Source organism: Pipistrellus kuhlii, unplaced genomic scaffold, assembly GCF_014108245.1.
Source record: "Pipistrellus kuhlii isolate mPipKuh1 unplaced genomic scaffold, mPipKuh1.p scaffold_m20_p_1, whole genome shotgun sequence".
NCBI classification, from domain to species: domain Eukaryota; kingdom Metazoa; phylum Chordata; class Mammalia; order Chiroptera; family Vespertilionidae; genus Pipistrellus; species Pipistrellus kuhlii.
In genome coordinates, this window is record NW_023425404.1 from 9,669,473 (window position 1) to 9,686,805 (window position 17,333).

At 38.4% G+C, this 17,333-nt stretch overlaps 1 protein-coding gene across 4 annotated transcripts in view; it reads left to right on the top strand.

The window, feature by feature from the left end:
* The window catches only part of SPTLC2 (serine palmitoyltransferase long chain base subunit 2), a 93,565-nt gene that overhangs the window by 15,918 nt on the left and 60,314 nt on the right, over positions 1-17,333 (top strand). For all 4 annotated transcript variants that reach the window (XM_036430271.2, XM_036430258.2, XM_036430297.2 and 1 more), the window contains exon 2: positions 9,879-10,073. In XM_036430271.2, the coding sequence (XP_036286164.1) occupies positions 9,879-10,073 (195 nt within the window). The remainder of the gene's footprint in view (positions 1-9,878; positions 10,074-17,333) is intronic.

The following is a 17,333-nucleotide window of genomic DNA, read 5'->3' on the forward strand; positions in this document are numbered from 1 at the left end:
CAATTTTGACACTGCCGTTCTTTTAAGGCTTCGTCACCATAAACAGCACATAACTTTTTATGAGCTTGCGATGCGTTTTTCCCTTTGCGGAAATAAAAAAGCAAAATATGACAAAAATGTTCCTTTTGATTTTCCATTTTTCTTTTTTTTTTTTTTTTTTTTTTTTTTTTTTTTTAAATATATTTTATTGATTTTGTACAGAGAGGAAGGGAGAGAGATAGAGAGCTAGAAACATCGATGAGAGAGAGTCATCGACCAGCTGCCTCTTGCACACCCCCTACTGGGGATGTGCCCGCAACCAAGGTACATGCCCTTGACCGGAATCGAACCCGGGACCTTTCAGTCCCCAAGCCGACGCTCTATCCATTGAGCCAAACCGGTCTCGGCATGATTTTCCATTTTTCAACGAACGCCAAACGAAAACTACAAAACAGATCAAAAAACTTTTTTTTTTACTGATTAACAGCTGAATAGCCAACTATCAAATAACAAAATGTGTTTTACATTTGTACTACGTCTGCAAACCTAAAATTTCAACTGAAGCCATATATGTGTGAAACCCGCAAGTACTTAGTTGCCGACCCAATATATCCATTGTAATTGAAAAATAAACTTTTAAAGAAATAAAAACATCTTCTTTTTGGAAGAAAATTAAGTTGTTCATTAATATATAAATTATTATAATTTTTGTAGAATCTGAAGGTAGATAAGTAGTCCTGGATAGGTAGGTTATGAGGTATGTTCTGTTATTCTTCATTATTTTAGCATTTTGTCTTCATTGACATCTGATTCGTCAGCCACATCTATATTCCAGGCCATAGGCAGAGGGAAGGAAAGTGGAGGAAAAGCAATTTCTTAAAGGATGTAATCCAGCACTGGTATCCATCACCATGTTCACTTCCTGTTGGCCAGAATTTCATACCATGGCTACTTCTAGCTGCAAGAGAGACGGGGAATTAAGCTTGTAGCTGGGTGGCCAGGTACTCAGCTAAAACAGATACCGTTACTAAAGGGGAGATAGGGAGAATCTATATGGGAGCAGTTAATGGTCTCTGCCACAATATGGCATGAGAAGTTCTAACGAGTTATTTTTTCAAATAGTCAGTTTTCCTAAAGTCTTGTATTAAGTAATCAAATACTTCCCTTTTTGTTTGTGATTGTTCTTGCCATGAAAGAGTTCATCTTGTTTAATGGTTATGAACATGTTCTCTGTAGTTGGACACTGTCTAAAATAATGTTATGAGCATGTTCTGTGTAGTTAGACACTTTAAATTTTGATTTGTGGTCTTCTGTTGCCCTTTTTAAATACTAGCTCTGAATTTATTTTTTTGGTTTGTCTTCATGTGTATGAATCATAATCTGAGAAGTAATTGGTTATAGCAGGCAGTTAGATTCTGATGTCCATCTATGTATATCCCAATGAGAGGGTGTGCTGGGTTTATTTTGGTTTACTCTTTGTCAGTCAGTTATGACTCAGGAAATACAATCAATTTGCACGGATATGACCACCAGGGGACCACCCCTGTGTATCAGGGCATATTTCCAGAGAGGGAAAATTGATGTCAACCCGTTTGTCTCTCCAACTGGAGTTCTTTACAGAACCTCTGTGGAGTGTGTGGAGGGCATGGAGCTATAGGCCCAGAACGTATTAGAGGCGGAAGAGAGCGCCGATGGATGCAGAATCCGCAGCAGAGCTGCGCTGGTACTCATTTCCTAACTATCACATTGTTTGTTATTCCATGATGCTTATCTAGGGGTAGGAAAGTGCTACAGAGGAGATGTGGGTGGCAAGTGAAAGTGGTCACACCCATGCACAGTACACAGGATGCCACTGAACTGCAGTGTCCAGTTCACATGTACTTTGAGGCCTCCATTTTTGGGTCTTTAATAGGAAAATTGTCAAAATATGAATTTGTTTACAGATAGCTTTGAAAGAACTTTCTCTTTTTTAATATTTTTATTGATTTCAGAGAAGCATGGAGGCGGAGAGAGAGAGAATCATCAGCGATGAGAGAGAATCACTGATCGGCTGCCTCCTACACACCCCCTATTGAGGATTGAGCCTTCAACCCTGGCATGTGCCCTCACCAGGAATTGAACCATGACCTCCTGGTTCATAGGTTGACACTCAACCACTGAGCACATGAGCTGGGCAATTTTGGAAGCACTTTTCAGTGCATTCTATATGAGATACTTTTTTTTTTTTTAAATATATTTTATTGATTTTGTACAGAGAGGAAGGGAGAGAGATAGAGAGTTAGAAACATCGATGAGAGAGAGTCATCGATCAGTTGCCTCTTGCACACCCCCCACTGGGGATATGCCCGCAACCAAGGTACATGCCCTTGACCGGAATCGAACCCGGGTCCCTTCAGTCCCCAAGCCGACGCTCTATCCATTGAGCTAAACCGGTCCCGGCTATATGAGATACTTATTGACAAAATTAGGGAACTTACCCAGTTTGCAAGAAAAAAAGAATGTGTGCTCCCTACTTTTCAAAATATGCCTGCTCAAAAAAAAAAAAAAAAAGACTTTTGAAACTCTTCGTGCAAGAGTAGGCCTTCCTTCCCCTGGCAGCTGGCACCGGCTTCCCTCGCAGCCCCTGCTTCGTCCTGAACATCTGGTTTAATTAGCATATTATGCTTTTATTATTATAAATTATTATAGATATGTTCGGAACATGGAATAGCTTGTGTGACAAGCTCAAAGCTCCGAACTATTTTCGCTACTATGTATGGTATGCAGTAAGGAGAGACTAAAACACTGCAGTAAAATTCCAAGAAAAGACCATTTAAGGCAAAACTTCTAAGGAATAGCAGGCTATACCACTGGAAATGAATAGGGCTTATTTGCTGGAAAATGCATAGTAACATCCCTTTGATTGTTGAAGAATAATGGATATTTCATATTGGACATTTGACTTTTTTTATATAATGTTCGAAATTGTACATCAGGTGGGCAGTGTCTGTGGTGATGGGGCAGGTTCACTCATCCTACATTCAGTAGGAATGTTTATTTGCTTTAAACAAAGATATTCATGTGGTTTTTGTATTCTTATCAGAAATTTACACTGTTACTTTCTCATTGTTGTATAATTACATAGTTACTCTGTTCCTTTCATGGGATTCTTTTTTTATTTTTATTTTCACTGATTTCAGAGAGGAAGGGAGAAGGCGAGAGAGAGAGAAACATCAATGATGAGAGAGAATCATTGATCAGCTGCCTCTTGCACGCAGCCCTCTCACCCCGCCACTGGTGATTGAGCCCGCACCTCAGTCATGTGCTCCTGACCAGAATCAAACCCAGGACCCTTCATTCCTCAGGCCAATGCTCCATCCACTGAGGCAAACCAACTAGGGGAGTGGTTGGCAAACTCATTAGACAACAGAACCAAATATCAACACAGTGATCGAAATTTCTTTTGAGAGCCAAATTTTTAAATTTAAACTGTAGAGGTAGGTACATTGTTAACTTAATTAGGGTACTCCTAAGCTGGCCTTTGCTAAAAACTCAAGGGGCCAAAGAGCCGCATGTGGCTCGCGAACCACAGTTTGCTGACCACTGAGCTAGGGCCTTTCATGGGATTCTTGAAACCTCTGCTCAAGATCATTCAGTTCAAGTCAGTTTACAGTATAGTAAAAACATTTTCTTTTCTGAAACTAAAGAGACAGAATGCAACACATGATCTAGGACTTTCTTTTTTTTCTATTAGCTTTTTATTTTAAAATTTTTATTTATTGATTTTTGAGAAGGGGGCGGGAGAGAGAGAGAGAGAGAGAGAGAGAGAGAGAGAGAGAGAGAGAGAGAGAGCGTGCGCGCGCATGACTAAGACTTGTTCCACCCATCCATACATTCACTTGTTGACTTTTGTATGTGCCCTGACCCGGTGTATGGGAATGACACTCCAACCAATTGAGCTACCTAGCCAGGGTGATCCAGGACTTCCTTTTGTTGTAAAGGACATCAGTAGGACAATTAAGAATGTGGAGTAGTTATTAGTATTCTATCAATTTTCTGATTTTGGTAATTGTTCTGTAGTTATGTAAGAGAATGTCTGTTTTGAAGTCATACTGAAGTATTAAAAGGTAATGATTCCATTTACACAATGGAATACTGTGTGGCTATAAAAAATAAGGATCTCTTACTCTTTGAGACAGCATGGAGGGATCTGGAGAGTATTATGCTAAGTGAAATAAGTCTGTCAGAGAAAGACAAGTATCACATAATCTCACTTACATGTGGAATTTAATGAACAAAATAAACTGATAAACAAAATAGGTCCAGAGACATTGAAGCAGCAATTGACTGACATATTTCAGAGGGGGTGGGTGGAAAGAGTTTAACCAAAGAACTTATAAGCATATATATATATATATATATATATATATATATATATATATATAACCTATGGAGACAGACAGTAATATTGTGAATGCCTGGTGGTGGGGTAGGAGTGGGATGGAGGAGGTCAAAGGGGGAAAAAAGGAAGTACATTTATAATACTTTAAATAATAAAGATAAATTTAAAATAAATAAGCCATTGCTAATGTGGTTCTGTGGTTAGAGTGTTGGCTTGTACCCCAGAAGGTCTTGGGTTCAATTCCCTAGAGGGCAGCCAATCGAAGTGTCTCTTGCTTCAATGTTTCCCTGTTTATCTCTCTCTCCCTCCCTCCCTTCCTTCTGTCGATGAAAAAAACAAACAAAAAAAAAAAACCCCCACAAAAATCAATGTAAAAGATATCCTTAGGTGAGGATTAACCAAAATAAATAAATAAATAAATAAATGGTAAAGATACATACCCTGGCTGGTGTGGTTCAATGGTTAGAATGTCCACCTGCTCAATGGAGGGTCTTGGGTTCGATTTCCTGTCAAGGGCATCTATCTGGGTTGCAGGTTTGATCCTTCCTCTGTTGGGCTGTGGTGGGAAGCAACCTGTATGCCTCTTCCACACTGATGTTTCTCTCTTCTCTCTCTCCCTTCCCACACCCTTCTATTCTCTTTCAAAAAATAAATGGAAAAAATATCCTCACTCCCTGGGTGAGAATTAAAACTAATAATAATAAAAAGTAAAGCTACATTGTAAATGCAACTGATTCACACATGGTCCGTGAAGAAAATTCTCCATCATTCTCTTTACACATGTCCTCATGCACAAACATGATTATTTTATCCTAAACCAATTGAGAGTGCGTTGTATGCATTATGTCTGTTTCTTCAGGCTGCCAGAAGACTGGCTGGCTTAAACAACAGACATTTATTTCTTCTGGTTCTGGAGGCCAGGAAGACTTGATTCTTGGTGAGGGTCCTCTTCTTGGCTTGTAGAGGTCCTCTCATAGCGCGCTCACATGGAATTTCCTCAGTGGAGATCTTTGCTTATTCTTCTTAAAGGGCCTTAATCATATCATGACATAATTTGTACCTAATCTGAACCTAATTATCTCCCTAGGGCTCAGGAATAATCTTTTTAGGTTCAGTGTTCAATGCTCTGCTCTGGACCTTTTGAAGTATGGAGGTCATGTGTTGTCCCAGCCTTCTCAATTCCTCATGCTCCAGGCTGTCAGTCTGAGTCTCTGAACTGTTGAATCTGAGGTGAATTCCCCCTAGAACCCAATAATCTCTGAATCAACTTTATAGCCATTTTTGTTGTTATTGTTAATTTTTACCCGAGGATATTTTTACCATTGACTTTTTTTAGAGAGTGGTAGGGTGGGAGAGGAAGAGAGAGACATTGATGTGAGAGAGACAAAGTGATCGGTTGCCTCCCCTATGCACCCCAACTGGAGCAGGGGATCAGATCTGTCACCCAATATGTGCCCTTGACCAGGAATGGAACCCATGACTTTTCAGTGCATGGGTCGACGCTCTATCCAGTGAGTAACACTGGCCAGGGCTGGAGTCACTATTTCCTTGTCTTGAAAATAGTGCACATTCACAGCCAGAATAGCTCTGTGGTCCAATGCTGTAGGACCTAAGAATTCCTAGCAACCCTTTATCTATAACACTTGGTATGGAGCATCGGACAGTTCCACAAGGTTTGTTTTCAGATATACAAAGTCTTCTGCTCTCTTCTACCATATTCTTCATCTTCAGAGATAACTAATTTATATTTTAGCAGATTCTTTTAACATTTACCTCCATAATCTAACATGTTTATATTACTGCTTCTTGACTTTCCAGTATTGGACACTAGTCATTGACTTATTAGATTTTCATTCCTCATGGAGGAGGATTCTTTTTGGAAAGACTGTGGCAAGAAGTTTAGTGTGACTGGAAGGATAATTGAGTGTGGGGAGAGTATTGCAGTAGCTCACTGAAGGAAGAGGTATTGAGGTTTTGTTTTTAAATTGAGGAGCAATATACATTCAGTTAAGTGCATAATATGTGCTAGCTGTACAATTCCATGATTTTTTACCTGTATGTATACTGTGTCTCCAATACTTCCCTCAAGATGTAGGACATTCGCAGTCTCTTTAAAATTCCTTGGTGCCCCACAAGAAAGTTTTGAATTAAGGCATGAAAATTCATTACTAGTTCTAGGTGGAAACCAGAAGATAAGGTGGAGCTAAAGATGACTCCAGACTTGGGAGACTGGGTTGACTGGATGGTGATTCTGTCAACTAGGTAGGTAATACAGGAGAGAGGAGGTCAGGTTTGAATTTAGGGAGGAGTTAAGATGGTGAGATAAATTCAGCTTCAGAGTTGTTGATTTTGGCATATCCAAGTGGAGCTAGATAGGAGGCTGGTAGAAATTTAGAGTTTGGGGGGTTGGGGGTGGGGGAATTGGAGATTAAAATGTAAATTTGCAATTACTCATTAGCATGCCAAGTCCTTTTGAGATCTAACAAGTAGATGAGAATTCTCTAGAGAGTTTGTAGACTGTGAGCTGACCTGAAGTTAGGATGAGAAGAGTATGTTGCTTTTATTAATAACATTTTATCCAAATAGTGAATAAAATCAGTGAAAAAATTTAGTTTAAACATTTAAAAAATAAAAATGATAAACAAAAATTCAATAATATATAGTCTTAGTTAGAAATGAAAAATAAATTGGTTCAGAGGGTTATAAGTAGAAATTATGTTTCCTTCCCCCATTTTACTCCCCACCCCAGTTTCTTGTGTCTCCTTCCAGATGATTTTAATGCATATATATTAAGTTTATGGTTTTATTTTTTGATTATACAGCACCTCATTTTTGCTTTGGTTGTTAGTGACTTAAAAGTATGGTTGGTTGCTTATAGGCATGTGACCAAAAATGGAAGCTAGCAATCTACCAGATACAGAGTTTAAAACACTGGTTATAGGATGCTCAATGAACTTAGGGAAAGAGTAGGTGAACTCAGAGAGAACTTACACACAGAGGGAAACCATAAACAACAACAGTCAGAAGGTGAAGGATATAATAATTGAAATGAAGACTACTTAGATGGAATCAGCAGCAGATTCAGTGACGCCTAAGAATGACCTGAGTTTTTTACTGAGGCCACATTCCAAAAATTCCTTCAGAGTTGAATCTCAATTCCTTCAAATACATTCCATTTTAAAAGGGGCTGCGATAGAATCACATAGTATTTAAAAGCAAACTAATGGTTTAACTTCCTTCTTCCTAGACAGTTCAACCAATTGTTTGCGTTTACTTGGACCTGCTGGTTTGGGTGTGTCTCAAATCCAGGTGGATATCTTTTAAAGAGATCTAACCACAGCATTCCTGGCATAAATGTGTCATACATTTTTTTAGACTTGGGAGCTCTGAAAATTGCCTCACATTTTACTTTTCTGTTCAATTGAGAGAAAATAGTTGAAACAATTTTAGAGTTAAGGAGAGTTGGGTACTGGTATGACAAAATATTTTTAAATGTAGTTTTTTTAAAGTGATGATCAGAATGTTATTTTTCTTGTGTTTTGAATGCTTTTGATTTTGTTTTATTTACCTTAATAGCTTATGTATTATTAACTTTAAAATAATTTTCTGTCTTTAGATATTGGCTCATTGCTAGCTATTCTCTTCTAAACATATTACAACCTTACTTCTGCATAGAAAGTTTAAGTATTAAATATTGATACAATCTCTTGTATCAATATTTAATAATTAATATTAAAGAAGAGATTGATGAAGACTTAAATCAGTTTTACGAATAGTTTTCCTGTTCTTTGGGCAGTCAAATTGAATCAGTACCAATAGATCCCATGTATTATGCCTATCTGTATGTCTTTTCTTTGTCAAATACAACTATTTTTTCCCAAACTGTTCTTAACTTTCTCAAACTAACATTATCAGGATACAATATTCTAAGCCATATTTAGCCCAAGGGTATGTACAATATATATCATATTAGTTTCTACAGATTTGTAAATTTTTATTAATTTGTTCTTATTATATAGTTTACATCAGATCTCTGATCAGGTTACCTGAGAGGGCAAAAATCTTCTCTTCCTTTGGGACTTTTCATAACTCTAGTACATAGCTCACTTGAAAAATATGCTCCTGCTTGGTGTGTGCCTCAGTGATTGAGCGTCAGCCTATGAGCCAGGAAGTCAGGGCTCCATTCTTGGTCAGGGCACATGCCCAGGTTGTGGGCTTGATCCCCAGTGTGGGGCATACAAGAGGCCGGGCAGCTGATCAATGAATCTCTCTCATCATTGATGTCTCTCTCCTTCTCTTCCTTCCTCCCTCTCTTCCTCCCTTCCTCCTTTCTTTTCTTTCTGTAATCAATTAAAAAATGCTCTAGTGAATTTTTTCTGTAAAATAAGATTTCCATTAAAATTGACCAAAAAATAAAAAGCTTTAAGTTATGATATTAAAAGTAAGTGGCTTGGTATCTGTATATTAAAATTCAGGTCCCACCAAAGCCGGTTTGGCTCAGTGGATAGACTGTCGGCCTGCGGACTGAAGGGTCCCGAGTTTGGTTCGGGTCCGGTCAGGGGCATGTACCTTGGGTGTGAGGGCATCTCCAGTGGGGTGGGGTGTGGTGCAGGAGGCAGCTGATCAATGTTTCTCTCTCATTGATATTTCTAACTCTCTCTTTCCCTTCCTCTTTGTAAAAAATCAATAAAAGATATTTTAAAAATAAATTAAAAAAATAAAATTCAGGTCCCTCAAAGAATGAATGAAACCAGGGATAATCTTATAGCATTTGAATGGACACTTAGATGGAGTTACTGATTTTTTCATGACAGTTACTGATTACTATATCCCTTGCATTGGATTTCACTTTCTCCTTTTACACATTGCTGGACCACTCACAAAAGTAAGCATTGTGTATGTTTTCACAGGGGCCTAATGCTGATGTTTGGAATACTATGATTGAGTCTTTAAGGACATAGAGCAGTAAAACAAATTTATAAATATTTAATTCTAAAACTGAGTTTACTTTTCATCACTTTATTAGCTAATAGACTATTTTTTCAGGATAGGCTTTTTCGGTTGATTTATATTTTTGTTTGCTTCCCCCCCCCCCCCCAATTATGATTTACATTCAATATTATTTTGTATTAGTAGTTAGACAGTCACATACTTTACAAAGTGTTCCCCCCAGTATTTCTTGTTTTCTTTATTAGAACAAAGGAAACTATGTATTCTCCAACAATAGTATTTTAGGGTCTAATTCATGAAATCAAATAATAATAGAAAAGAGTCAGGCATTGTTGTTAGACAGTCTCTCTCCCTCTCTTTTTTTGTTTGCTGTTCATCTCAATTATGTGTAACTTACTTCTCTTGGAAAAAAAGTGATGCCCTGTTTAGATCTTTGTGGGTTTTTTAAACAATTATTTAGAGAATTTCAAAGGTATAGTTATACAAATTTGTGAAGACTGCTTAGATTTTTTTAAATAGAAATCTTTCTTAGTGTTATTGAAGTAAACATTTTAAATCTCTCTTTCAGGTCCATCATGTTACACAAAATGGAGGACTGTATAAAAGACCCTTTAACGAAGCTTTCGAAGAAACCCCAATGCTGGTTGCTGTGCTTACTTATGTGGGGTATGGTGTACTCACCCTCTTTGGATACCTTCGAGATTTCTTGAGGTATTGGAGAATTGAAAAGTGTCACTATGCAACAGAAAGAGAAGAACAAAAGGTAATTGTTAAGAGAATTTTTAATTCTGTGAATGGAAGCCTTTTATAGAAATCTTGGTATTTTCACTCAGTTTTTTTCCTTTATATATTTTGGTACACATTAAAATAAAAATATTCCAGATGCAGTTAAAGTTTTCACAAAGAAAGCTGAAAACAAGGTTAAAGGCATGGAGAAACTAAAGAACTTAACTTTTCTTGCCCTAGCTGGTTTGGCTCAGTGGATGGAGCGTTGGTCAAAGGCACATGTCCAGGTTGTGGGCTCGAATCCCCAGTAGGGGGTGGTCAGGAGGGAGCTGATCAGTGATTCTCTCTCACCATTGATGTTTCTCTCTCCCCCTCTCTCCTTTCCTCTCTGAAATCAATAAAAAATATATATTAAAAAAAAGTACTTAACTTTATTTTCAGTCCTCATCGAGGATATGTTTTTTTCCTTGATGAGAGAGAGAGAGAGAGAGAGAGAGAGAGAGAGAGAGAGAGGGAGGAGGGGAGGGAAGGAGAGGGGAGGGGAGGGGGGAGGAGGGGAGGGGAGGGGGAGAGAGAAACATTAATGTAAGGGAGAAACATTGAGCCTTTGCCTCCAATGTACGCCATGACTTGGGATCAAACCTGAAACTTGGATATGTGTCCAAGTTAAGTAATGTTTTCCTAAGATGCTTAGTTTCAGAACTGGTATGCAGGCACATGTTAGTAAAGAGCCGAAACCCATGTTCTTTCTCTTCACAATACCATATTGTATCCAAAGTTGTGTCCACAGTCACCTGAAAAGATTTTGTTCTTTAGAACTCAGGATGTTTTCTCATAAACACATTATATATAAATGTCTGGTTCACAAATCAGGTCCTGTCCACAAACAAATAAGCAGAATGGCTCAACTACTCTGTTTATAGTAGAAACCACCTTATGTTAGTATTGGTAAACAGCAGTGATAATGTCTCTGGGGAGGAGGACCTAATTCACTTCTCTTTTCTCTGATACTACTTTGCCCCCCCCTAGAGTTTTGTACAATAAACACATGTTACTTATTCTCAAAAAGAAATAAAGTTAGGCTGAAACCGGTTTGGCTTAGTGGTAGAGCGTCGGTCTGCGGACTAAAACGTCCCAGGTTCGATTCCAGTCAAGGGCATGTACCTTGGTTGGGGTCACAACTTCGGTAGGGGGTTTGTAGGAGGCAGCTGATCAATGATTCTCTCTCATCGATGTTTCTAACTCTATCCCTCTCTCTTCCTCTCTGTAAAAAATCAATAAAATATATTAAAAAAAAAAAAAAAATATATATATATATATATATATATATATATATATATATATATAAAATTTATTTATTTATTTTTTACAGAGATGAAGGGTTAGGGTTAGGGTTAGGGTTAGAAACATCCATCAGCTGCTTCCTGCATACTCCCTACTGGGTATGTGCCCACAACAGCGTACATGCCCTTGACTGGAATTGAACCTGGTATCCTTGAATCCACAGGCTGACACTCTATCCACTGAGCCAAACCGATTAAGGCCTGAATAGACTTTTTAGCTAGTATGCATCCATAGTATGTTGATGTGTGTGTGTGTGTGTGTGTGTGTGTGTTTTTGGTCATGTTTTGTTTTTAGATCTCTCAGGTATGGCTTACTTACCACAACTTACAGTTCACTACACTTACTGTATTGTGTGGTATTGCAATTACTTTTTTACAGGCCATCTTTTCCTACTAGACTGAATTGATGGCAGTTATGACTGATGGGACCTAAAGTTCTATCACATACTCAAACTAGAAAGTCTTTATCTACAAGGACTTGTTATAGTGACAACATACTGTAGAGAACTAATAAATGACAGGTAGGGGTAGAGGTGGGGATGAGCTGATTGTGGTATAGAGAGGATAGTGTGGGTAAAGACATGAGAAGTGTTTGGGTATATGAAAAATTGTGTTTTGAATGTAAACTAAGGTTTGGTAGGCACCGAGGAGTCCTGGGCAGTTTTTGAGCCGGAGAATGACCATAGAGTTTGCACAGCTGGTGCTCTGCCAACTGTGATGGAGGGGATTCATCTGAATTACTTGGTGAATAAGTTGGTGAATAGTCTTTGGAACTTGTTTCATGTTTTAGGGTAAATTGTTTAAGTATTGGGACTATCTATGTGTGTCTAACTCTATGTGAAAAAATTGGAACACATAGATTTTATTCTTTCAGTTTCTAATTTTGTTGAAGAAACATTAACACTTTGAATTTATGGGCCTTTGCAAAGCTTTCTATAGGTAAATAGTCCTCCAATTGTATGCAAATTTAGAACAAAAAAGTAAACTGAGTAGCATAGGATTAGTCAGGAAATAATTCTTGGAGGAAGTAATAATAAATATTAATCTTCACCTGAGGATATTTTCCATTGATTTTTTTTTTTTTTTTTTTTTTTTAAGAGAGAGTGAAAGGGAAGGGGAGAGACAGAAAGAAACATCAATGTGAGAGAAATGCATCAGTTGATTGCCTCCCTCAGGCTTTCCAACAGGGCTAAGGATTGAGCCTTCAACTGAGGTACATGTTCGTGACTGGAATTGAACCAGGGACCCTTTGGTCCACTGAGCCAAACCGGCTAGGGCTATTTATTTATTTTATTGTTGACAGTATTACAGATGTCCCCCATCCTCTCAAACCTTTCTCCCCTCCACCCGGACCCTGCCCCAAATCTTCACCACATTATTGTCTGTGTCCATGGGCCTTGTATATATGCATATAATTCTTTGATTACTTTTAGAGGGAAAGAAAGAATAATTCAGTCTTATGGTAGAGCTTGTTTTTTTTAAAATATATATTTTGTTGATTTTTTACAGAGAGGGATAGAGAGTTAGAAACATCGATGAGAGAGAGTTATCGATCAGCTGCCTCTTGCACACCCTCTACTGGGGGTGTGCCTGCAACCAAGGTACATGCCCTTGACCTGAATCGAAACTGGGACCTTCAGTCCACAGGCCAACGCTCTATCCACTGAGCCAAACTGGTTTCGGCTAGAGCTTGTTTTTTGATGCTGGATTAGATGTAGTCCAGGGATAGGCAAATTTTAGTGTTAACATTGAAAAGAGGTGAGGGAAAGTGCTTGCTTGAGATCATAAAATGCAAATAGCGGTATAAGGTTGCCACTTCCTCATTTCACCCAGTGAGTGGTATTCATAATCAGTCTTATTTTCTTCCTCATTCCATTACAAAGGAGTGCCCATTTTAACTATTTATGCTAATTCTTAGCATGTTACTTTGGGTAAAACTGAATTACACATTTCTAATATAATAAAAGGCTAATATGCAAATCAACTGAACAGCAGAACGAGTGGTAGGTTGCTATGATGCGCACTGGCCACCAGGCAGACATTCAACACCGGACTGTCAGTGCACTCCCACAAGGGGAGCACCACTCAGCTGACACACCACTGGTGAGTGCAGTGGCAGTGGCAGGAGCCTCTCTTGCTGCAGGCGGGCAGTAAGGAGCTAGGGGTCCCGGACTGTGAGAGCCACAGACTGCGAGAGGGATGTCTGCCTGTCGGTTTAGGTCCAGGGTGACCAGGACTAAGCCGGCAGGCAGACATCCCTTGAAGGGTCCAGGACTGCAAAAGGGCACAGGCTGGGCTGAGGGGACCCCCCCGCCCCAGGGCACAAATGTCATGCACCAATCCTCTAGTTTCTAAAAAAGATGAATTTGTATGAGTTTGTTATATTTTATATACATTGCATAAAATTTTTGGAATTCCCTGCTGCTGTATCCTCTATTAACAGTCCTGATTTGGATGAGAATGTTGTTTCTACAAGTCTGTGGTTTATTTCTGTTTTCATGTGAAATGAAGCTAGTAAGCCAGAAACATTAATGTGATAGGTAAAGCAAAAGCTTGAATTAATGAAAATGTTCTAGTGGTCAGATAGGAAATACCTAGAAGTCTAAGGAGCAAATTGTGATAACAAGTTGCTACACACTTACTAAATTTTAAACTTAACATTTTGCCTCTACAATTTGTTCATGATCAAAAATGGAAGGGATAAGATAGTTTACATCCTGATATGTTTGATTTTCAAAATACAAAAGAAGGAACTTGATTGAAATATATTCAGAGGGTCTTACTTTTTATCTCCTTCAAAAAGTAGCTTACTATGAATATTTTGACAGTTGTCATTTTAGCAGTAATTTTGGAAACTTTTAATGGAGTATAGTTGCCTGATGTAGTAAGCTGGGGATTATCACTTGGTTTATCTTTTTGGTTCCATGGATTTAAAAAGAGTGGTACTTTCCATTGTTTTGTGGTATGTGTGGAGCCCAGGCCAGTAGCCAACAGCTTTATTGAGAAAACATATTAGTACATGCTATAAAGATCACCTGTTTACAAGATGTACAATTCAGTGTTTCTTATAGAGTTGTGCAGCCAGCACCAAATCCTTATTTGATTTTTATAAAATTTTTATCATCTGAAAAAGAAACCCTGTACCAATTAGTTGACACTCTTTCCTTTTCTTCCCTAACACTAAGCTACTTTCTGTCTCTAGACATTTATAAAAATGGGACACACAACATGAGATCTTTTGTGTCTGGCTTTTTTCACGTGGCATAGTATCATTGAGGTTAATCCATGTTATATATTTCAGTAATTCATTCCTTTTAATTGATGAATCATATTCCATTGTGTAGAATGGAATGTGATTCCATTCTATACTGACTAACTCATTGAACTCTAGACCTTATATCCAACTGCCCACTTGACATCTTCACATAGAAATTTCAGTTTTACATAGTATCTAAAACTGACCTGCCTTGCCCCCTAACCAATTAGCTGTCCTCTCAGTCTCTATGAATCTCAGTTCTCATCTGCCAGTTGCTTAAGCAAAAAACCTTGGAGTTACCCTTGATTCTTCTTTCCATCACATGCCATGTGTGGTCCATCAGCAGATCCAAATCAGCTACTTTATTAAAAAAATACATTTTATTGATCTTTTTTACAGAGAGAGGAAGAGAGAGGGATAGTCAGAAACATCAATGAGAGAGAACCATCGATCAGCTGCCCCCCCCCCCCCCACACACACACCCTCCACTGAGGATGCTCCCGCAATCAATGCACATGCCCCTGACCAGAATCGAACCCGGGACCCCTTAGTCTGCAAGCCGACGCTCTATCCACTGAGCCAAACCTGTTTTGGCCAAATCAGCTACTTCTTATCAGCCTTCATTATCACCCAAACCTCATCTCTGACTGCTTAGCCCCTCACTCATCTGCTCCAGTCACACTGGCCTTTGCAGTTTCTTGAACACACCAAGTACACGTCTGCCTCATTGCCATTTGCTGTTTGCCTGCCAGGAAAGCTCTTCCTCCAGATGGTATCAAGGATAGTTCTCCTGCTTCCTTTTCCTTCTTTATTTTACCCTTGCCACCTAAGCTAAATTTTAGCATGACTTTAGCATTTTACATTCTCCTTTCTTGTTTGATTTCTGTTTCCATTAGTATTTTTCACTAACATACTTTACATTTTATACATTTTTCTTGCTTAGCATCTATTGTTATCTTTTTATTTGCTACTTTCTACCTAGTGCCCAGAAGAGTGTTTGACACATATTATCCATTTAGTAAATGTTTGAGATCGGAGTGGTATGGTAATTGGTGGTAATAGTAAAAAGTCTTGAGTCTTTTGAAGGTGTGTGTATATGTATAATACATATGCACATATAAAACACATAGATGATTCAGTTTTAGATTTAGGGAAAATTTTTAATCTTGAAATCACATTTTATGCCTTGATGGACAGCATAGAAACAGCAAAGAAGTAGCTTTTTGTCTGTAAAAACAGGAAAGAACAAATAATAGTATGTCTTGAATGACTAGTAGGGAAAGCTCTTAGTTGTGGTTCACAGAGTTTAGTCACCAGTCTAATAACCTTTTACAAGTTATATCACCTAGTTTTCTTAATTAGATAGAGGTAAAGACAACATTGCTGGTTTATAAAATAAATACTCCTAACTGTATAATGCTTTTTAACCATAGGATGACTCCAATTTTAACATTTCAGGTGGAAATTATTTGGGATTTAAAAATTCTCTTAGTTGAAGTTTTGAAACAATTTTGTCATGTTATAACCATATCTCTATATATCTTATGGAGTTATTTCCTTCTCTAGCAAAGATGTTACCAGAAATTAAAACATTGGAGTTTTTCACTAGCCTGTTTTTGGTGTACAGTATTATGTTTTTTATTGTCATCAAATGTCTTGAAATATTTCAGCAATATTTAGCTTTTCAGAGAAAGCTTCTTTGTCATAGGAGCAATAGTCCTTTTGTATAATAGGACTGTGGAGTTTATCTGGAGACGTTGGGAAATTCTAGATTTGCAATCATAACTTAAACTCACACCACAAGTCATGTAAAGCACATTCAGCTTTTACTCTTCTACCCCTATTGTGGCACTGTTTTAATGTCCAGTAAACTGTGATGGGCAGAGCCTTGTGTTAATTTTGTGTGTTTCTATTTGTGTTCTTAAATTGGCCAAAACATTAAATATAAGATTTTCACTAATTGAATTTTGTTGTGGAGAAAGATTTTTTTTTTAAAGTATATAACAGATTTCTTTTTTATTTACAATCAAGTTCTCTTGGGCAACACAGTTAAATAAATAAAAGATGTGCCCTGGCCTGTGAACTTCAACTCCGCTCAATTCGAGCTCTCTGAACAGAAAAGGGAAGATAAAGGTGGGACAAGAGGGAGGGGGAGTCCTGCCCCGTGGGAGGAAAGGCACTCCTCATCCCCCACCCCTCACCAGGCTCCAGCACTCACACCAACATCTGTCCAGAGAGCAAGTATGGGAGGAAACAAATAAAGTGCAAATTAGAAAGTGATAAAAATATTGGTGTTTCAGTCATCTGAGGAACCAAAATTTTATACACAAGGAAAATGGGAAAGAAATGCTTTTAAAAAAATGCCCCACGCCAGTTTCCCTGGCCTCAATCACAGCTCCTGAAACGGAAGGTGATATTCATTCCCCGCCTCCTGGAATGGGCTTCCTGTGCTCCAGCACTGAGGGCGCTGCACATGGACTCGGCACAGGGGCAGTGACCTGGAGCTGTGGCTCCAGAGATACACCCGAGTACCAGCAGCTGTACCCAAAGACTGGCATGCACCCTCTTTTTTGGGACAGATGGTCTAGGAAGATACCTACTCCTGCAGCACACACACTTCTCTGGATAAAAAGGTTTTTCCTTTCCTCTCAAAATATTTTGTAACCAAATTGAGATTTATGTTTTGACCAAGAAATAG